Source organism: Equus przewalskii, chromosome 19, assembly GCF_037783145.1.
Source record: "Equus przewalskii isolate Varuska chromosome 19, EquPr2, whole genome shotgun sequence".
NCBI classification, from domain to species: Eukaryota; Metazoa; Chordata; class Mammalia; order Perissodactyla; family Equidae; genus Equus; species Equus przewalskii.
This window is the reverse complement of record NC_091849.1, coordinates 13,097,676-13,120,998: the sequence shown is the minus strand read 5'-3', so window position 1 is coordinate 13,120,998 and position 23,323 is coordinate 13,097,676. Positions and strand designations below refer to the sequence as shown.

The 23,323-nt window shown below is 43.2% G+C and overlaps 1 protein-coding gene across 21 annotated transcripts in view; it reads right to left on the bottom strand.

Annotated features, from left to right (window-relative positions):
- Window positions 1-23,323, bottom strand: part of PHACTR1 (phosphatase and actin regulator 1) — a 500,502-nt gene that overhangs the window by 85,994 nt on the left and 391,185 nt on the right. For all 21 annotated transcript variants that reach the window (XM_070584084.1, XM_070584081.1, XM_070584079.1 and 18 more), the window contains 2 exons: window positions 22,197-22,277; window positions 708-875 (listed from right to left, as the gene is read on the bottom strand). In XM_070584084.1, the coding sequence (XP_070440185.1) occupies window positions 708-875; window positions 22,197-22,277 (249 nt within the window). The remainder of the gene's footprint in view (window positions 1-707; window positions 876-22,196; window positions 22,278-23,323) is intronic.

The following is a 23,323-nucleotide window of genomic DNA, read 5'->3' as shown; positions in this document are numbered from 1 at the left end:
CCAGAGATTCCAAGAGGTCCCTTCCCCCAGGCTCGTCTCCTGACAACAAGGACCACTCTTCACTGGCCATGGGAGGGTCCTATCTTCAGGCTAATGAGGACCACCCTGCAAGTCTTCTGAGGGAATACTGGCCACTCAGAGGGCTGTGGACCAAAGAGGGAGTGACAGTCAGATGGCATCAAAAATCATCTGTCAGCAGGATACAAGTTAATCAGTAAATTGTATACAATTTAATAGCCAATGAACACATTAATTGATTGTAACAGTAAATTGATATAATTGGTAAATTGATACAACTATTAACTGGTATCCTGGGACTCAGATTAAAGGGCACGCCAGGGCCTTATGAACAGGTGAACTGGATAGGTACCACATAGACACGTAGGATTCTTCACCTTGATCTTAACAGAAATGAGTGTTAGAAAACAAAACAATGACACTTTTAAATCATCAATAGTACAAAAACAAGGCATATCTTCTTTAAAGAGATAAGGTTATAAAAAAGTCTTTAAAAACTATAGAAAAATAAGTGTAAATATCCTCCTTGTTTTTATACCCAGTATGTACTAATTGGTCAGTTTTGCCCTGATTTCCAGGAGATTCTTACGCTGAGAGTGGGTCAAAATAGAACCTCAAGTGCAGCCAGGACAAAGGTCCCTAAAGCCACATGCTGGAGACCTGTTCTACAGCTCTGCCAGTGGCATTACCTGTCCCATCCATGATGTCTGAAGGTTGGAGCACCTCATAGGAGCAGGGATCCCTGGGCATCGGAACTGGCTCCATTTCGGACAGGGCAGGCAGAGACAGCTGGCTGGCGCTTAGAGACTGCCCGTTTTCCAAGGAGTCATCTTCATTCGATATGGAGAGCTCCCCATCTGAAGAAAGAGATTGCAGAGTTAGACAGCGCCTGCCTTCCTGGGGAGGGGGACATGTACAGCCAGCTCACTGAGGCTGGATGTTTTTGAACAATCTTTATCAAGGGGAGTATGTGAAGTCTACACTCGTTCTTTTGCTTTTAAGACATTTATCTCATTTTTAGACATGTGGCGTCTAACCACGAGGGCAACAGTTGCCAAAGATCTTTAGCAAATTGTCTGTTTTCTCTCCTTCTTTCTAACTATAATATACCACATGTTGTATGTTTTTTTTTTTAAATGAAAGTGAGTTAAAATGAACTTTTCATAATTTTTGAAAACTTGGAAAAATTGAGCAAGCCTCAGAGACTGGAAAATCAGAATTAGGAATTCCTACTCTAGGGAGCAAAGGGCTTCCTATCAACAAGTGCCAGAAGCGTGGGACTCCAAGGTCCCAGGAAAAACTCACCCTGTCTGTCTTCTCTTCACCTCTGCTGGCATCCAATTTCTCTGGGTAGATAGATGCTTAGCAGGGCTCTAAGCTCCAGCGGAAGGGCCACAGCAGCCCAGGGATGCGGGGAAGTGCCAGAATTCTCCCGCTGCCCCCCAGTGATCACGCCTTGTGGGGGAGCAGACTTTGATCTTGCTTAAAGCTCAGCCAGACAAGGGGCAGCTGGTTAACACCATGGTGGAGGATCAAAGGCTCCCGCACAATGACCATTTGTCAAATCAAAATTCCCCCCGTGTGATTTCATCCTAGCCCAGGGGAGTCTAGATAACTAGACATTAAAGTCAAATTAATTTTTAAAGAGGACTGAAAGCTGTTCCCGTAAGATGAATAAATAGCCAGATGAAAGACTCTGTGTTATGCTTAGTCAGAAACACAGGAACTAGCAAAGCAATCGGTGGCCTTAAAACTGGAAGAAAGATGATTTACTTGTAGAAATGAACCAGCAAAATGACTCCAATGTTAATCCTGGATAAATAATCCTTTCCTTTCGCTATGCTCCTCCCAAGGCTTTCATTTTATATTCAATGATTGATATGCGGTGACAAAGGATCCTCTGCCAGCCCCCCACCCCAGTTAGAAATGGCTGATGAAATGCACGATCAACAGAGTAACTACAAACCGACAGGCTTTAGGTAGCATACGGTTCAAGGACATACGATATTTGACCTGACTCTTCTATAAACATAGAAAAAAAAATAATAGGGTCAACCCAGTAGGGAACTGGTTAAGTTTGCATGTTCTGTTTTGGTGGCCTGGGGTTCGTGGGTTTGGATCCCAGGTGTGGACCTACATACTGCTCGTCAAGCCATGCTGTGGCAGCATCCCACATACAAAATAGAGGAATACTGGCACAGATGTTAGCTCAGGGCCAATCTTCCTCAACAACAACAACAAAAAAGAAATATGTGTATATATATATATACATATATATATAATAGATAGTGAAAAATCATCTGAAGCAGACAATATAAAGCATCGACACTTGAAGATTATGGGTTTTTTCTTCTTTTGATTTGGCCTTTTTGTATGCCCCAAACGGTAGTAGTAATTATAATTGTGATTAAAAGTACGATTACTATGCCTCATTAATAAGAGAAGAGCAGTGCAGATTCTAAAGCCAATGTTCTGGAAAGAACACTACTGAACCAACCGAGAGTCTTCAGGATGGGAAGGGCTGCAGGTATGTTAATGCATCACTGTCCCACAACGGATGGTCCCCAGTCCTCTTAATATGCCTCAATTTAGCATGTTCAAACTGACGCCATGGGAAGAGGCTCTGCTGAAAGTTCCCCGTTGGTGAAATAATGACACAGCTGCCATTCAGTTTAATATGTCTCCAGGAAACCACTTTTTTTTTTTTGAGGAAGATTAGCCCCGAGTTAACATCTGTCACCAATCCTCCTCTTTTTTGCTGAGGAAGACTGGCCCTGAGCTAACATCTGTGCCCATCTTCCTTTACTTTGTATGTGGGATGCCTACCACAGCATTGCCTGATGAGCGGTGCGTAGGTCCATGTCTGGGATCCGAACTGGCAGACCCCGGGCTGCCAAAGCGGAGTGCACAAACTTAACCGCTACGCCATCCGGCTAGCCCTGAAGCCACTTTGATTTTTTGATGTTCTAAATGTAATAAAGGTCCTGGATAAGACAACCAGAGGAGGAGGGGTTGAGCGCTATGGCCAAGTCCTGCTTCTTTGGGGCGAAGATGCAACCAAATGATTGCTGTATTTTCTAACAGATAAATACCACAGGAGCGACATTGGGATAAAAGGATGCACCTGCAATGAGATTACTTTAGACTCTGTCTATGCATCTGGCTTTCATCGAGGCACCTGGCTAGAGGCTGGTGCCAGAGGCTTGGTGAATAACAGAGAAGCACGCCTTGGGATGCATTAACTCTCGAAAAAAGCAGCTCCCTGTGGATTCAAAGTGCCTTTGCTAAGTCGCCAAGGCCAAAACCTCCTTGAAGGGGAAACAACCTTCAGAATTCCACTGCCATAATTTCTAAATATATATTTCCATTGAAAAAATAAGCACGGAGAAAAAAGAAATAAGACCCTGATCACCTCACCACGCTAACAGAAAGAGTTGTTTTCCTGTATATATTTCTCACAGTTTACCATATTATGTATCAAATTTTGTGTCATTTTTTTTTTTACTATTATAAGCATTATAATTTGCATAATTTCATTTCATAATGATTACACTGGATAAATAAACTGATATTTCTTTAGCTATCTCCCTATGGTTAGAAACAAACGGATTTCCAAAGTTTAAAGCTCTGGGGCTGGCCCAGGGGCATAGTGGTTAAGTTCATGCACTCTGCTTCGGTGGCCTGGGGTTCATGGGTTTGGATCCCAGGCATGGACCTACACACCACTCATCAAGCCATGCTGTGGCAGCATCCCACACACAAAATAGAGGAAGATTGGCACAGACGTTAGCTCAGATCTTCCTCACAAGAAAAAAAAAAGCTCTGCTGACCATCTTCTTGTACAAAATCTTTTCTGCAATTAGAATTCTCCCCCTGTAGGAGAGATTCCAATAGATGAAATTTATGTATATTAATATTTTAATGTCTAGTGACACATACTTGGATCTTGTGAAATGGTTTTTCTAGAGGGTTTTTCTATTTACACACTCGTAATGTACAGACCACACAAATTTCTTAGCTTTGGGTCTTTTCTTCAACATTAACATTGATAACCATGTTTTATCTGTCTGTCTATCTACCTACCTACCTACGTACCTATCTACATACATACATACATACATAGATATAAGTATATACATACCTAATAGAAATAAACAAAAAACATTCAATAGGCACAACAAATTCATTATTAGTACCATTTATGACCAAGATTGGTAGCGACAAAAGTGAAAAACACTTGATTTGGATTCATATAATATGGGGATAGAATGATGCTGCCACCGTTAAGTAACTTTTAGTTTAAAATTCTTATGACATTTTCAAACATACACAAAGTAGAAACATTCATGTGATGGACCCCGTATACTCTTTATCAATTAGCTGGGAATTCCTGATGCTTGGTAATTCCAAGTTTGATTAATTTGAAGACTATTTAACTCTCTATGTCTTTTTACTATTTACAAGCGCTATTTAACAGCATCTTTACCAGCATTTTTTTATTAGCATTATTAGAAAACCTTTTTTTTCCTAGGACAAATTTAACCCTCCCGAATAAGATGAGTCTCATGGATTATTTGTAACTTCATCTCTCTAGATCATCACCATATCTTGTTATCATGGATGAGAAAGAGTTCGCTGAGCATTAGAAATTATTTTGATTTTTACACAATCTTCTAAAATTATCTGTGATAATGATGTTCAAAACGGCACACAATGACCTCCAATAATAAGATGTTTCCTACCAGAATTAGTAAAGCATTAATAGGAGGAAGGCAGAATGCAGGAGAAGAGACTACATGGCTTGAGGTAGTGGTTCTCAAACTTTGGTGGACGTCACAATTCCATGGAGGGAAGTTAAAACACAGATTGCTGGGCCCCACCCCCAGAGTTTCTGACCCAGTAGGTTTCGGGTGGGACCAAAAATACTCATGTTTAACAAGCTTTTAGGTGATGCTGAAGCTGCTTTTGTTGGTCAGGATTCCATACTTTGGGAATCAGTGGAACGGCGTTAAGGAGTCAGAGGGAAGAGGACCTGGAACGTCAACAGTGCCTTGTCATGATGAGATTTAGGGCAGGAAATGCTGTTTATATGGCTAACATGGAACAGAGGTAGTTGGTTTAAACCTGAAAGAGGACCAGAAAGCAGGAGGTCACATTGTCTAATCATGGATCATGAATACGAACTGGTCACAAACAACAAGGGGGCTGGAGAGAGCAGCAGGGTGGAGTGGAAAAGTAAAATGTGAGCCAGATGCACACATAGCTAACAAGGTAAAACCGGGTCACAGAAGTGGTAGAGAACAGAATGCAGAAGTGAGTGCAGGTCAATGTCATGAATTTTAAGTGGGACATAGATAGAATCTAAGCTATAGAACTGGCCATGGAAAGTGTGCCAGCCTTATTCTCCTCTTCTCGTGGTGAGGCATAAGAAAGGAAGACGTTGGCAGAGTCAGGTTAACACCAAATCAGGGAGAGTGAGGGGAAAAGTGAGAGTGAACTGATTCATTCAACTGACAAACTTGTGTTGAGAGCCTATATTTAACCACGGGCATCACAAACCAGAAACCGCCAACTGTCACAATGACCTTGTGAGGAGAGCAGACGGTTGCTACTAGCTCCATACGATACTTCTAGAAACCACTGCCCAGTCTGCCGCCTCCAGAGCCCAGGAGCTTTACCACATCCTACCTGGCTACTCTGCCTCTCCTTACACAAGCCAGGCATGGCGCCAAACGCTAAGGAGAACACAGATCTGCCTTAGGGGAAGGGAGTGGGGTGTGATGAAGAAATGCAGACACAGAGAGGAATTGGTGTGAGCTAGGTGGTGGTGCGAGAGTTGGGAAGAGGAAGCAAAACTGAGAAGTTAAGCCCTGAGAAGTCGATGATGAAAAATAAGGGGTGAAGGGAGACAGAAGACATGCGCTCAGAGTGGATGCAGACCACATACCAGAGGAGGATCTTGTCCTGCACAAAATTTATTTAATGTTCTGAAAGCACGATTCATGTAAAAGCTGTGTTCCAGAGGATTGGCTCAAAAGATGCATTGAAAATTTGTTTTGCTTTGTTTTGTGTTGGTTTCTTTGGGAACTGCATCCACCTATAACTGGATGTCACCTTTATGACTATTTCCCAAGTGGTTTTGTTTTTTTCTGGATTGCTGTCTTGTTATTGTTGGTTGTTTTCCTTTAGGAATACTCTCTGGTTTTAGGGTGATTGGCACCAACTTCTGATCACCTAAATTTTCCCAAAGCTTAAGGTTAACTGAAGTCATATTTTTACAGATGAACGTCATCATGGAGAATGGGCAACAGCAATTCTTTTAGGTTCTCACAGGTAACTATGCATAACATTTACATCAAATAACAATACAAATTGTATGGAAGATATTTCGTTCTGAGAGGGCTCAGGGTTCATGGCCCTTTGAAATTAAAGATTAAAAAAAGTATCCATTTCAATTCTGAAAAAATACTTTAATATAAACCTAAGCTCACTACTGAATCTGATTTTCTAGGCAATGCATTATGGTTTATATAAAAACCTATGTTCGAAAATGTATTTCTAGTTAGATAAGAAATCTTTATTTAATAAATAATAGTTAAATATGAGTATAAAGATTTTCTTAAATCTATATATTGAACGACTACTGCAATAAATTTCACATGGATCAAAAAACTAAAAATAAAACTTTAAAACCAGAATAAATAGTATAAAGAAATATTTATATACATACACACATGCACGCACGCACACAGATATTTATTTATTAAGGTTGTGTAAGTGGGAAGCCAGGTGGATACTTGTGATTTACTCATAAGACTTTTTGATTTTTAACTTGCAAAATAAAATGCTGTACACCAAATATAAGGGGGGAAAAGCAGCATAATAGGGAAATATGAGCTAAATGTAGCTAACAAAACAATAACATTCCAAGTATGAAGAGTATTTGTTCAAATAAATAAAAATCAAGTCCCAGGTGCCACTTGGGAAGTGCACAGCCTTGTTAGGAATGAAAGAAACGCAAATGAAATGGGTGTGGGTGACGCTGATACACAAAAATGTGTTTGAAATCACGTCAAGTACCAAGCAGGAATGGAGAACAATATGTACATGTTGACGGACAACATCAAAATGAAATATGTACGCAGGCGGGCAAGGTTCTGAAGTAAATCTGGCAAGATATAAGCAGAGTTTAATCATCATTAACTTTTTTCAGTAAAGGTACTTACATTTATAAAAAACTAAAAAAATTGCATGCTGCCTTGTTAAATTAAATGAAAAAATATGGGTTCTTCTGGAGGAGGACAACTCCTTCCTCACTCCTCTGGTTTCCTGAGGAGGCATCTTCCCTAAGCCCTCCGTATTTTTTTGCCCAGCTTCTTATCCGTGTCTACAGAGTCACCTCATTGCTAGGATGCAACCACTGGTCCCTGTTGCTCCACCGGGTGGAGCGAATCTATCCAAACAGTGCGCACAAAGGCATACTCTGCATCCTTCCCTCACCGCCTTGGACCAGCGTGGATTCAGGACTGGACTTTCCCTCTTGGAGGTCCAGGCTTGGCGGAGGGCACGAGTAATGAGCATTCAGGCCCATCTACGACTTCCTCCAGACTAGCCTTCATCCGTAATAAAGGTGATCCTCGACTCTGATCTCCTGTTTGTCTTGCCTCTCAAACGGTTCAGAAGCTCAGAGACGAAGGAAGAATGGTGAGATTGGAGGCCTCAAATCCTTAACAGTCTGGAGACTCAAGGAGAGAGAATGCTTTTTCCATCTCAGGTAAAAAGAAATCAAAGGACCCACTGGTGGGCGATAGAAAGGATGATATTATAAACCACGTCTTCCTGGGAGACCTGCATCTCAGTGAACAGAGGGGTGCTGGTGGGCCCCCCGAACTCACTCTCAGGAGAGCTGGGAAGAGAGAAGCAGCAGGCACAGGGGAAAGTCGCCAGACTCTGAGCGTGGGGAGGGCTGTGTGAGTGTTTTGGAATCACCTGCCTGCAACAAGTCACTAAACTTCTGGGACCTCAGTTTCTGTCCCTTGAAGACAGAAGGACTGTGTTAGATGATGCTCAACTCCCTTCCAGATCAAAGTATTATCTGCAAGACAGTTGGGAGAAATGAGAATAAGCCCCCAAAGAACTTGCAAACAAGCCCGAAATAATAGATAAGCGGAAACAGCAAATCATCTTTCAGTTAGGTTTCCCATTTCTTGTACGACTTACTCTGTTGGGGCACATCACAGCAAGAACTGGGAGGGACGCTGGTGGATTTCAGGTTTATTGTTAACTAATACCGCTTTACATTTGCACTTAAAAAAACTGGTAAGTAAAGTTTTAGTGTAGGGCTAGAGGCTCCTGTTCTACATAAAAAGTCTATACTCAGCAGAAAGATAGGGAGGAAGAAAGGAAAGGTGAGAGGGATGGTGAAAGAAACACTTTTGGGGCATTTTGGAGCATTTGGAGCATCCTCAGTGTCAAGCAATATGCTGGACATTTCATCTACAACAGTAATAACCAACCCCTTTAATAATATTTCGGGAATTTATGATGTGCCAGGCACTCGTTCACTGAATACATATATAAAACAATCCTATGAAGCTCGTTCCAAAATTACCCTCACTGTTTAAAGAAAAGTGAAAATTAGGTGGTTTACATAACTTGTGTAAATTCATAACTAGGAAACACTGGGCTAGGATGTGGCAAGATTACGTATGTGTGGTCTCATTGAAAATGACTTATTTTGAAATTTTCATTCCTTAAGAATGGCAAAAGAACAATATAGCAATCCCTTACAAATAAGACATGTAGTTGTCATAGTTAAAACTCAAATTCTGGAGGCCGGCTCCGTGGCGTTAAGTTCACACGCTCCGCTTCTGCAGCCCAGGGTTTTGCAGGTTCGGATCCTGGGTGTGAACACGGGACTGCTCATGAGGCCATGCTGAGGTGGCATCCCATACAGAAGAACTAGAAGGACCTACAACTGGGATACACAACTATGTACTGGGGGTCTTTGGGGAGAGAGAAGAAAAAAGAGGAAGATTGGCAACAGATGTTAGCTCAGGGCCAATCTTTCTCACCAAAAAAACAAAAACAAAAACAAAAACAAAAACAAAACTCTCAAATTCTGTTACTGTTACTACTGGCAGTAGAGAAGAATAAGGAACGACATCGTGAAACTGTGGCTACATTTATGCTTCCATTGTAAAGAAAAATTATTATGGAAGTGAAGAGTTACGTGACAATTTTAGACTGAAAACATTAGGAAGTGTTAACTAAACTGTATCTTTCTTGGTTAAGCAAATGCGTAGAATTTACACATGCACGCTTCCAAAAATTCAAACAGATTTTAATTTACTGGTGATCACCAATGGCTATAATTAAAGCAAAATCGAAAAGCGAAGGCACCTATGTTAAAGCAAATAATTATCTTTGGGAAGACAGGTAAGAAGAGCCTAATGCAAGAATTTGCTAATTGTTTTTTCCCTTTGAGACAAGAGCTGTTGTTCAGCCTATTCCATGGTCTCATCTTAGCTTCCCAGATGTGCTCTTTGACCAAAAAGGGCATCTCCATCGAGTGGCTGATGAGTTACCCCCAGAGCTAAAGACGCTTCCCCAGAGCTAAAGATGTTTCCCCAAGAACTGTCCCTCTGGCAGTGGTGGTCCCAATATGAGCGAGAAACGAAAGCACTTCATCCAATGTCTTTTTTTTTTTTTTGACATTGATACACTTTCCCCTTTAGAGTGGAAAACAATCCACCCATTAAGGGGACACAGTCATTGTTTTGTGAACTACAAAGGTGTCATTGTAGCAACAATATACAGAGTTTTGAAAAAGCTTCGTTAATTCCAGTTACCTTTCAAATATTGCAATCAAAGCCACTAGCTGCTGGCACAGTCAGCAGAATGACTGCTGAGCAACAGTTAGCTAAGAAAGAATTTATCTAAGGATTTCATTGAAGATTAAAAGCTTTCCACCTAAGAAGTCGGAAATGGCTCTCTAGCATTTGTCAACTTTTGTCGAAGCTATTTTCTGCCATTTGCCTGAGTTCAGGGAGCTGAGGTGATTAAATGGAAGAGTGCTACAGCTATCACTTTGCAGAATTTTAAACATACACCGAAGGCACTACATTCTTAGTAAACACTGCCTATTTACTAATTAATGTATTTCATTCTCAAGCATTTAGAAAGCTTTGAATTGAAAGTCTTATTTGCAAAAACAAAACAACTATAGTCTTTCCCTCTCTTTCTCTCTCCTGGTGCATTTTCTTTCCCAGCAAGGAAAAGTCAGCATGTGTGTGTGTACGTGTGTGCGTGTGCACACGCGTCTGTGTGTGCTGAAAAGAATCTGTGTACCACCAGGATTTAAGGCAGACACTGCAGGATTCTGTAGGATCAGGGAACCTACGTTTTCGGAATCCACAAGTTAGGGAATCCTCCAGTTTATCTTTTATCTCCATGTGTGGCCAGAAGTCTTTGGATTATTCTGACCAGCCTATATATGGAGGCACAATTTTGAAGAGCCATGAGGTTCCTTTCTGTCTGCTACACTCATCTTTCTAACTCACAGAATCCTTTCAAACCCACCACCCTGAAAATCCAGCAAGGTGTACTTCAACCTCAGAATTTAACTGACTCCGTGATCTGCTGACTGGATGATTTCTTACATAGAATGGAACGGTACATGCTTTTGTGCTTGGAGAATCCCCTTGCTTTTTTAATTGTTGCTATTGTTCTGGATTTAATATCCTATTTTGATGTTAGTTTTTTCCATCTTGCTCAGAGGCCTTTGCCTAAAGCATTAAATATGTGAGTTGCAACGACTTCCTGTCACAAAAGTGGCATTGACCTTGAGTAGCTTGTTTCAGTTGCACTTCCCTGTAGCTGTTTCCTGCCGGATTTATCAGCAATTGCTGCCTATTTCTGGACCTCGTGGTCAACAAACCATGGCTCACGTGGACTCTCGGCCGCTTTCCCGACCGCAAACAACTCATGGTCTCAAACTGTGGTGTGTCTCTCCTGCGGGTGTTTCTTTCATCTGTCCTGGGCACAGCCACGCCTCCTCACCAATCTTCATGCCAAACCCATTGGTTCTGACACCATCTATCCTGATGAAGTGTCACGGCTCTGACTACTATTTCCAAATAATGACTTTGGCTCCGAGGTTTGTAGCTGAAAGAGTTCACTATCTTGCTATTCCTGGGAATTCGATATCAAAAATGTAACTGGGGCAGGGGCCTGCCCAGTGGCGTAGCAGTTAAGTTTGCACACTCCACTTTGGCAGCCCGGGGTTCACGGGTTCGGATCCCAGGCACGGACCTATGCCCCACTTGTCAAGCCATGCTGTGGCAGGTGTCCCACATATAAACTAGAGGAAGATGGACATGGATGTTAGCTCAGTGCCAGTCTTCCTCAGGAAAAAAAAAAAAGAGGATTGGTGGTGGATGTTAGCTCAGGGTTAATCTTCCTCAAAAAAATAAAAAATAAAACAATAAAATGCAACTGGGGCAGAGATTGAATATAAAATTAACAGAATGTCACAGTTTCTCTCCCACACTAATAGATGACAGGGTGAATCTCACAGAATCATACATCGTTGTACAAAGGGCCTTACACAGTTAATAGGGTAGTACAGCTGAAACTGGAATCCAAAATTTAAAAAATCCTTAATGGCTAGAGTTGGGGAGGGAAGTGATAGTGGCTGGCCATTTCAAAGTTTAAGTAGTTCTGTTTCTCTAGCTGAGCTCTCCAATATGGTACCCACTAACCACCAGGGGCTATTATTTAAGTTCATTAAAATGACATAAAATTTTAAATACACTTCTTCAGTCAGACTAGCTACATTTGAAGTGCTCAACAACCACCTGTGGCTATGGCTGCTGCATTGGCCAGCACAGATGATAAAACATTTCCATTATTGTTGAAAATTCTACTGGACAGTGTTGCTCAGGACAGACCTGAAAATCACAATAATGGGCCTACTGAATATGCAACAGTGAATGTTGCTAAACTGGTCCACATCACAGTGAATGGCCATTTTAGTGGATAACTCTTCCTTTAGAGAAACTGCAGCGGTGGGAAGCCTGGAGTGTGGGGAGGGGAGACGTGTGCCAGGGCACATGTGGATGGCGGGAGCCCTGAGGGCAGCAACACAGAACTACAGACAGAGCTGGACGCAGCCTTCCGAGAAGTCCTGAAGCCTCACAACTGAATCTCAGCTCTCCTGGCAGAACGACAGAAAGTCTAGGCTCAGATGAAGGGGAACCAGGAAAAGGAGGCAGGCTGAGGGAAGGCAGGCATCTAAGAAGGGCCGAAGAGCAGTACAGACCAGATGCCTGGCGAAGACCATCTCTAACACTTATTGAACACTTACTCTGGGCAGGTAATGGCCCAAAAGCCCAAACTGGATTATGTCCTTTGATGCTCCAACAACTCTATGAGAGGACAAGAAAGGGCAGCATGGAGTTGAAGGGTATGCCATTGCACAGGTATTCCCAGAGACACAAGGAGGACCACCTGGCTGATAACAGACTGCCTTCAATCAAGGAGGCTGGGGCTAGGCGTAGTGAGAGAGGATTACAAGAAAGCAAGGCTTTGCTGGCTGGAGCAGTCTAGAATCCTGGGGTTACACTCGCTCAGAAAGCAGAGTCCAGAGAGGTGAAAAGCTGCTCTGCACCTTGTATAGATAGAAGACGAGAGAGCTGGGACCAGAATCCCGGGCGTGGGGCTCCTAGGAGATTGCTGTTGTTTTAAAGACATTTATGTGGGGGTTAAGACTGAATGCCCCATTGACTTGTCTAATTCTACACAAGTCCTAGACAAAAGTAAAAAGGAAAGGTTTTCTTCTAAGTATGAGCAGCTTTCCCTTTATCAGTTACTAGCTGGCCAAAGTTGGGCTTGCCTTCTCATTACAAACATCAGTGCAGGTCAGTTGCTGTGGAGTGATCAAGCATGAGAAGGCTGGGGACATGTGGGCGGGGTAGTGATGCCCACAGTGCCCAAGGTACCCTGCCCTGATTTCATAGGTGGGGTCCACAATAGGCAATCAGAAAGGGTGGTATTATGGTAGGTTTTCCAAGGATAACTCATAGTAGGTAGCAGCTCTCAGGAGTTGACTGTACCTAAAATGTTTTAGTTTATGGAAACATCTGTCAAAATTAGGGAAAAAAAATACCTAGTGATTTTCTCCAAAAATTCTGGTCAATGAGAAATGAGAGTAGTACTGGAGAACCTCTGGGGCAAGGTTTTCTTGCTCTTACAAAGAAATACTGAGAGGTAGCCCTCTTTCTTTCACCTCTGGATCTTGCGTCTGCATGTGAGGCTGGAACTACTGCAGCCATCTTGTTACCATGAGGTGTAGCCTGAGGATGGCATCCCTCAGCGATGTTACTAAGCTGATGAATTAACCACCCCTAGGGCTGTCCTACCCCTGGACTTCATTATGAGAAATTCATGCATTCATCCATTCTCTCACTCATTCGTGCAATAAATATTACATAAGCACTGACAAATGCCAAACATTGCTCAAGGCATTTGTAATACTTTAGAGCACACAACACACAAAGATCATTGGTCTAAATTTGCTTATTGCTTCAGCTTCTTTAAGTTTTTTGTTATCTGAAACCAGAAGCAATTTAACTCACGCCCTGCTGGTTGCACATTGGCTTCACAAGTAATTAAAGAGCCTACAATTAAACAGCATAAAAATAATCAGAAAGACACTTCTTGGTCCTCATCTTATTTGATGTGTCTGTATGTGACACTTTGGACCACTTTCCCCCCACTGAAGCACTGTCTCGTCTTGCCTTCCATCACGCTACACGTTTCTGGTTTACTTTTGATTTTTGCGTCCACTTCGCAGTCTTTGAGGGTTTTTCTTATTCCCAGACCATTTTCCTTCTCACTCTCAGATCATTCAGTGATGGTTTCCATGGGGTTTTCAATCAGGCCACTTATTTTCCTCATTTTAAATCTTCTCTGAGAAATATGACCAATTTATATGACTTCATGACCGTTTATACACTGACAATCCCAAACCTGCGTCTCCAACCTGGATCTCCCTCTTGAGCTTCAAATCTGTAGATTTAGTTGTCACTCAGACATCTGGATATCTCAGACTCAGTGTGGTCAAACCATCTCGATATTTTGTGCCCTAAGCTCACTTCTCTCGGGTCCCCAGCTCAGTGAATGTCCCCTATAGTTGTCCATCTAGTCACCCAAGCCAGAATCCTCAGCATCAGCCATGCCTACACCCTCCCCTTCGCTCCCCAAATCTGAGCAGTCACAGGGCCCTCTTGACTCCATCTCCTGTAATTCTCCAGTCTGTCCTCTTCCCACCCTCCTCCCCATTCCTACTGCCCTCATTCCTGCCACGTCCCATCTCATCACCTGAACCCCAGCAACAGTCAGCTGACTGGTCTCTCTCACTCATGTGTTGGTCTTCCTCCAACTGCTTCTCCCCCATAGGCAGAGTGATGAGGCTGCAAATCTGACTGTGCAGAAAACCCTTCCGAAGCTCCTCCCTGCTCTCAGGATCAGGAATAAACAACTAATATAGTTTTCCTGCCTGCATGATCTGCCCCGACGCTCCCTCACCTTACAGACACGCTGGACTCTCTCTCTCTTTCACTTATGGTCGACTTGCTGCCTCTACATGTGCTAGTCCTTCCACTTGTAACATCGCCCTACTCATCCCATCTTCTCTAGGATAATTCTTAGCATAGTCAGGTTCCCTCTGAGACCCCACTCCTTCCAGGACGCCTTCCCTAAGCCTCCAGGCCTGGGCGGGTGATGCTTGAATGTACCCTGGAACATCCTGTACTTTCTCTGTCATCACTGCCAAGCAACTGGACCCATTCCCAGGACTATGAGTTCTGTTAGCCAGAGGGGCCTGGCTTGTCCCTCCTAGTATTTCTGGTGCCCAGAATGGTGTCTGCAACATATAAATATACAAGTCATGAGTAAATTTACTGGGGAATGCTTGCTCATTGCTATAATAATAATTTCATTAATTTTTTGGCTCAGGATAGCGACTTTCTGAAAGAACAGTGGTGCTTAAGAGAATTCAGATCACAATTTCTCTTCTCTTTATTGTTTAAACAATTTTCCAACTCCCCGACTCGGGCGATCCATTGCCTAGGTGCCGCGGTGCTACGCAGTGGTTATATGTCAACGATGCTGGAAGTAAACACTCTTTTCATTTTCAGACAGTTGCTCCAAATCACAGCTTTCAGAAGATGCCATTTCTAGGTGAGACATCGGAAAGAGCTAAAAATGTGACAAAATAACAGTGCCTAGAAAAGGCTGTGAAAAGCATTTCCCATAAACTTCAAGACTTTAAAAGTTGACGCACCTGGGCTACCAGATAAACAACGGGAAGGCTCAAGCCTACTGTAATCGTCTCCTCTGATGCAGTGGGAAATTTTTAGTTTTATTTTTAAAAGATGATGACCTTTTCAATTAAATATCAGGCTTTTTTCTCTTGAATGCCAGAAAGAGGAAAATGCAGCCTCTGCATAAAAGAGTTGTCCATTTCAGGGAGCTTCTGTTTGTGTTTATAATTAAAAATAACACCTTCCAAAATGTTGCTCTAACTCGATTAAGGAAAAAAGCACACCTCAATGCACTTTATTATTTGCTGTGAAACATCTCTAATTCCCAGTACACAGTGAAAAGCGAAGTCGTTCATGGGCACACAGTCAGTTCTATTCTTACAGGGCCCCTGGTCTTTTTATCCCCTCCGGTGGGATTCTCTCCTCCCCCAGGTCTTGCTGTGACTGCAGTAGAAACTACTAGGTGAGCTGTCTCATCTACAGCCCTGCAGGCTGCCCCATGTTCTAGCTTCCTGTTCCCACTTAGGGTGTGGAAGTATATAGAATGCAGGGGCAATGGTGTATCATTCCATAGCAGGGAGATGCTCTCCTTTCCTTCTCTTCCCCTCCTGATAAGTGATTGATATATATATATATATATATTCATGTGAATTAAACATACCCATACTATACAAAGCAAGCGACTTTGTGACAGAATCGAGGTTTCATAGGAAAATCCAGTGATGAAAATCTAGTGCAATGACCATTGTTATCCCTAATATTCTTTAAATACAATATTACGTTTATTAGTAGAGACTATTTGCAATAACCACTAATAGCAATGCTTACTGAGATCCTCTGATCATCAGTAGGCAACGTATTACAAAGTTTTCCTGTGTTCCTATAAATTCCAAATGGAGGACAGATGGTCTTAGCGGGAGTTTTAAGAGTCCACATTCACTGGCCACAGACCTTTAGGCAAGTCAATAACCTCGCTGGGCTTCAGCTGCTTCATCTCTACAGTGGACAAATAACAGTAGTTAGGTCAGGTGACCGCTTGAGATCCCTGCTAAGTCTGACGAATCTCGTCACTATTTTACTAACAGGAGAACACTTCTTTGTTTTCAGGATGTTTTTCTCTATAACACTGAAGAGCTACTATTTGAAAGTAGAGTATCTGGCATCCATATACATACTATATGTATACATACATCCATCATACTATAAGAGTGCCGATTTAAATAACTGGCAATTAAATTTGATGGACCCTAAAACTGAATAAGCAAGGCGATCAGAGTTCCTAGTGTTCTGGATTTTGCCAACACAAGTGAATAAACCAAGTCGTGTGAACACACAGAGAGAGCCTAAGGCTTGCATTTGTGCTTCTTTCAATAAACAACAACCGAGCATCAACTACGTCCCAGGCACTACTGTAGGCACTTGGGCTCCATCAGTGAACAAACCAGAGGAAGATCCCGCCCCGCCTGGGGGAGCTTACCCTTCAGAGAGGAGAGACAGGAGAAAAAGGCTCACATGATAAGTAAGTAATGTATGGAGCATGAGTGACGGTGATAAGAGACAGAAAGAAAGGACACAGTAGAGCAGGGTCAGGGACTAAGGACTTAGGGATCGAGGCGGCAATTTAAAATCTGGTGGCTCCAGGGGAAGCTTCCTTGAGAAGGTGACACCTGAGCAAAGATGTGATGGGAAGGGGGTTCTAGGAAGAGGGAGTGGCCAGTGCCAACCTCAAGGGCTGGGAAGCAGTCCTGGAGAGATGCCAGAGAGAGGAAGTCATGACGAGATGCGGCCAGGGAGTTGAAGCAAATGGGTTGGAGGGCAAATCATGGAGGGCTTCCCTGCAGGAACGTGGAATTTCTCTGAGTGCCATGGGAGCCACCGCAGGCTCTGAGTAAGGGGTGATGTGCTCTGACTTAACGAGAACCGAGAGAGAGGCAAATGCAACACAGAGGCTGTAATTTAAAAGGAACATATTGAATCAATTTAATGAACTTAAGAGCTCATGAATTAGGTTACAAGTTGAAGTAGAGTCATGCATCGCTTAACGATGGGGATACATTCTAAGAAATGTGTCGTTCAGCGATTTTGTCGTTGCGTGAACAGCATGGAGTGTACTTGCACGCACCTAGATGGTATAGCCCGCTCCACACCTGGGGTCCATGGTACTGATCTTATGGGACCACTGTTGTATATGTGGCCCATCTTTGACCAAAACGTCACTATGTGGCACTTGACTATAAAAGTAGGACCAATGCCCCCTTTTCAGCCACCGAGCACTTCATTTAGGTTTCTGTGCAAGTATCACCTCCTCCAGAGGTTCTCCATGATGGCATTTATCTAAAATCACCACTCCCCCTGACTTCACCTTTCTACCCGGCCGCTTTGTCTTTCTTCATAGTGCTTATCATTCCTTGACAACTGATCTCATGCTCATTAATTATTTCCTGTTGCCTTTAGTAGAAGGCAGCCTCTGAAAAGGTGAGGATTTTGCTCTCGTGGTTATCTCTGTAGCTCAACACCTAGGGGCCCGCCTGGCACAAAGGGGGTGCTCGGGACCAACTCGTTGAATGAACGAACGAACGAACGTTCAGGAGTCAAGGAGAACCCTTAAGTTCTAATTCAAACAAAGAGGCCATGAGATGGGGGAATAAACAATTAAAAATAAACTATCAAATCACAGATTGTTTTCCACCATGAGTTGGTTCAAGGTTTTTACTCTTTAGGGTGACAACGGCTCATCTTAATGTTTACCCTGTGTTCTTCACACAACTGTGATGACCAGATTGTGGAAAACGGGAGAAAAATGATTTACAATTTTATGTCCCTCGTGTACCAGGATCAATGTAATTTAAAAATTTCTTCCTATGTAGTTTCAAAGTTTGCCATGCTCTTCCATGGCCTCAATATATCCAGAGATCAAACAGTTTTCCCTCATGGTTAAACTTTTATCTAAAGTTCCTTCCGGACTCTGTGATTCTAGATGGAAGCCAATAAAAAACACAAGCCAGCGAGCAGCTGATGGTTTTTATTTCTAACATATTCTGTTGTACGAAGGATTCCCGAGCTAATTCCTGTAGAGATTTGAGATAATTTCCCCTCTTCGATCTAGGCTCTCATTTTGCCTGATCTGAATTTATTCATCAGTTTGGGATTTTAACCTGCTTTAACAAAAACACGAAGAATTTTGAGGAGAACTGTTCGAGTAATAAAACCTCATTAATTCTGAGTTCCCCTAACCAAATAGCTACAAATCTCAAATCACTACAGTTTATTTTTATACAATCTGTGAACAAGTGGGGCATTACTAAGCAAAATCAATAACGTAAAGAAGTTTGAAGAGAAAAGCTTTCCTACTAAAGATAAACGCTTTCCGCCACATGAGCAATATCGTGGGCAAAACAGTATAACCGCAGAGTACCAGAGGCCGGCCCTCGCAGGCTGCACGCTGGCCGACGGCAGCTGTCAGGGACCACGCATCTCTGGGGGGAAACTATTTTGCTGCCAGGAGACTAGAGTCATGGGTGTTACACAACACAGGAGGCGATGCAAAATGAGTAACTGCCAGTCAGGCAACATGGAACAATCCCTCCAAGTCGATGAGATTTATCTTGGAAACAAACAACCGGAAAAACGAACGATTAAAACTCTCTTTGCCACTTGCTGCTCACTCAGGTTGTGGCAATAAAATTTTATTTGTTTTACCCACCAGAATTCCAGAGACAGCAGGGTGAACGGTGTGGTAGAAAGGGAAGAAGGAGCGACAGGAAAACAACACGTTTAGAGGCTAAGGGGAGGCGGGATGACGGTGTGAGAAGAGACTTGAGTCAGGCCAGCGGGCTGGGTTTTTGCTGGCCACCCAAATGTGTAAGACCATTTTAGGGGGCTGCAGATCGCTGCACCTCAGATATAAAGGGACAATGATGTCCTTTCCTAAATCTTGGGCCTGCTGACCTACGGTAAGGCACGCAAAGGGTTTCAAAAAATGTAAAGGATGATGAAGACGATGATGACAAGACTGCTACTACAAATGGTATGTTAATGACTTCTTGAGAATTTACGGGATGACAGTCACTATTCTACTTTACATGTTATTATGGACTGAACTGTGTCACAACCATCCCCCCCACAAATTCCTATGTTGAAGCCCAAACCCCCAGCGTGACTGTATCTGGAGAGAGGGCTTTGAAAGAGGTCATAAGCAGGGACCCTGATCCAGTAAGAGTGAGGTCCTTCTAAGAAGAGGAAGAGAAACCAGGAGCGAGCCTGCACAGAGAAAAGGCCATGAGAGGACACAGCGAGAAGGCCGCCAACTACAAGCCAAAGAGAGAGGCCTCACAGAAGCCAGCCCTGCTCGTACCTTGATCTTGGACTTCCAGCCTCCAGAACTGTGAGGAAAGAAATTTCTGTGGTTTGAGCCACTCAGCCTGTGGTATTTTCTCACTGCAGCCCTAGCAAATTAACCCACGTATGTTAGCTCATGTAACCCTCCTTACTACAATATTATCCATACTTTCAGATACAGAAATAGAAGCAGAGAGACGTTAACCAACTTGACTAAAGTTGCACTGCTAGTCAGGAGGCAGTAGTGGAACTGAATCGAATCCAAGTAATATGATTCCAGGGCTCACGTTCCTAACAACTGTTAAAATATAATAGGAGGTAATACAATTAATATCCACAGTGACACAAAATGGATGCTTTTATCAGAAAAACCCACAGCAAATACAAACTTCTACATGCACTATGTGCAACGGACTTCTACTTTTAGTCCCTCTTTTCTTCTCCTTTTCCGGTCACCCAACAGTAAATATTCTTGGGGGCCTTATCTATCTCAGGCGTTATCTGAGGCTTGGGGCATCTGGCAGTACGTCTGTGAGGTCCGTGTTCTCCTGGTGTTTGGTGCTAGTGACGAAAGCCAGCCAACAACCAAAGAGGAGAGAGGAGACAGTGATAAGTGCACAGACAAAAATAAAACAGGAAGTTGTGCTGACAGGAGGAGGCTAGACTGGTCCCTTTCTTTACAGCCAGTTACTGAGTGCACGCCATGAAACACCTGTGAACAGGACATAGCGCTCACTCTCGGGGACTCCCAATGCTGGCGTGGTGCTGGCAGGCCCCAGCCTCAGTGGCCCCTTGTTTCTTTCTCTGTGACATGAGGCTTTTGTTCTAACAGTCTATCACTTCTTTGATTAAGTCAGGAAGTTAGTTAGGCAATACTGACCTTAACCCAGCTACCAGGTGTCATGGAAATAACAAACGAGAGAGTAAAATGTATTCTCTAGAGTATTTCTGAAGTTCCACAGAGTGCAATATAAAGGTTGTAGGAAGAAAGGGGGAGGGGAAGGATTATTTAACTGCATCTGAACAGGCTTTAGCTGTGACAGTAGTATTTATTTAAACACTTGCATGCTCATGATGTAATGTCAGACACCTCCTGGGAGCGAATATGAAGAAAGGAGCTTGTGACGAGGCATGAGACTTAAGGTTGACAAGAGAAGGGGTTTGAGGGGGTTGTACAGAAAGCAAGACATTGGAGAAAAGTGACAACATTATGAAGTCTTTTTCCCTGGAAAGCTCAACCCACCAAAGAAGTTGTATTTCAGTACGGCCTTCTGCAGAAGTGGAAGGATCAAGGGGCTCGCCACATGGGTCCCTTGGCCGGAGGAGGCTCTGATAATTACAGAAGGTCATCTGAAACGGCAGAGCTTCACACCTGCTTCCAGCAGCCCTTGCCACAAGGGCAGCACGAGCGCGTCCCAGCTCTACCTGCAGCATTTCAGGGTGGCAATTGGTGCTAAGAGAAAATTCTCCAAAAGTGCCATCAGGAGGCCCCATGACAGGAAGGGATGAGGCGAAAGGTACCAGAGAAATAAGGACCAACTCACGTTGCAAGAGTGGAATCAGAGAGAAGCTGTGAGGCTAGAAACAGCCTGCCTTTTTGAACTGGAACAGAAACTGCGCCTGTGGAAGACCTACACAAACAAACATGGCGAACGGACTGTGCTGTTGGAATTACAGGGTCACTGGGACTATCAGGGTGGAGCTTTAAAGTAGAATACGGGATTTAATAATCTGGCCCACCAAATCCAGCCCCAAACAACGTGAAGACCTGAAAGAGACAATGACTCTTGATGACTGTGACAACGCTGGGAGCAGCACTCCGTCATTTCACTCAAAGCCTTACCAGGGAGAGCGTGGTTCTCAGGGGAAACGGAGAGAGTGAGTACAATTTAAAATAGCAAAGCTCTTCGAAAAGAGGAGTGAAGACGATTTAATATACTGTGTAAACCACTTACACATTCATATTCAAAGGCAGTAATTCAATAAGCAAAAGACACACAGTATTCATGGGCAAACACTTGTGGACACCCTCACAGAGCATCTGAATCTCTGTAAATATTATCATTTGAAATATCCTTTGTGTGCAGTTATATGTTATAGTTTTCCCCACTCTGATTTCTCCTATCATGGGTAGACGGACTGCCAAAAAAAAAAAAAAAAATCTGTTAGGGAAATTCTAGATGCTTGTGGATTTTTAACATTTGTCTTGGGAACCCCCAGTGCCTGAAAGAGCTAAGCAGTTAAATTCCCCCCAGCTGTGTGTACTCGAACACCGACAGGCTCCCACCACCACCTACATCATTCCTGGAGCCACATCATTTTTCTCTCCTCTTATGTGATACTGATAGCTTTAGCACTATCTGTTACGTGCTCTTGTCTCTCCAGGATTGTCTGGAGTTTTGAAGGTTCAAACTTGGATAAAACGATGCAAAAAACTGAATCTAACTCCAGGAAATACACACAGTTTCCACGCACGGCTTCCCGGCCCATGGAGGGTGGGGCAGTCCTCCTTACCTTTATCATAGATTTCCTTCAAGACCCCTCGCTTTATCAGCTCCTCTCTGCTTTGCCTCATGGATATTTTCCTCTCCAGGGCTACAAGCAAAACACAAATAGAGAAGCAGGTGTCAGTAGGTAAAGACATTGTCTTCTAAAGGCTTATATTGTAATATGTATTAAAATGTAAAGCATATGAAAGCTTCTGTAAATTATACTTTAATAGTGTAAGTTAATGATACTAGTTAACATCTTTTGATGCTGTGAGAAGCATTTTAATCAGATTATTTAATTTAATCTTCAAGACAATCTTCAAATTACCTGTGAGGTAGCCATTTTTATTTCCCTTTATTTAACCCAATTTCTGTAGCACAGATAACAACTTGTCAGAGTCACAAGCCGATTGAGAAGAGGCACCAGGATTCAAAGCCAGAAATGCCACCTCTGAGCTCGGCTTAACCTCTGCGTCATATTGCATTTTCCTGAGTGGCAGTGCCTCATAATGGGAATTCTCTTTTTCATGATCTAGTTCATACAGATCCTGTTTCACTGAGGATTGTTTTGCTTTCCAACTATAAAAAAATGGCATGAAAATATTGTCTACAAAGCTCTGGGATTGGTATCCCAGAAGAGACAGGGGGTAGGGGCAGACCTCCCGGGGCAGCCCACCCACTGCTCTGCTCTCTGAGGCTCCCAGGTGGGGGATGAACTACTCAGTTCCCAGATGCACCCCCAGGCCCCTCCCCTGAGCTGAATGCTCAGGCAGGTGGGGGCTGGAGGAGGGGAGGGGAGCCTTCCCTCTGGACCAGTGGGCCTGATGGAGGGCAATTCGCGTGGAAATGGAGCCCAGGAGTGAAGAAGTGAGGGGCAGCACAGAAGGGCAGGCCTGTGGCTCAAGGAGGAGGGGGTGGATCAGCAGATCCCGTGGACCCAAGCAAGTGACTTCAGCAGCTGACATTCCACCTTCCGGGGAAATAACGGAGTGGAGGAGGTGAGAGGTTACTTCAGTTGCTTTTGTCAGCCTGAGAATTTCCACATCCTTTGGGTACAGTTCTTCAGGAAGGAAAAAGGCTGTTATAAATTAAGGAAACCATTTTATGCAGACAAATTCAGATACAGATTAATTAAACACACACATACACATA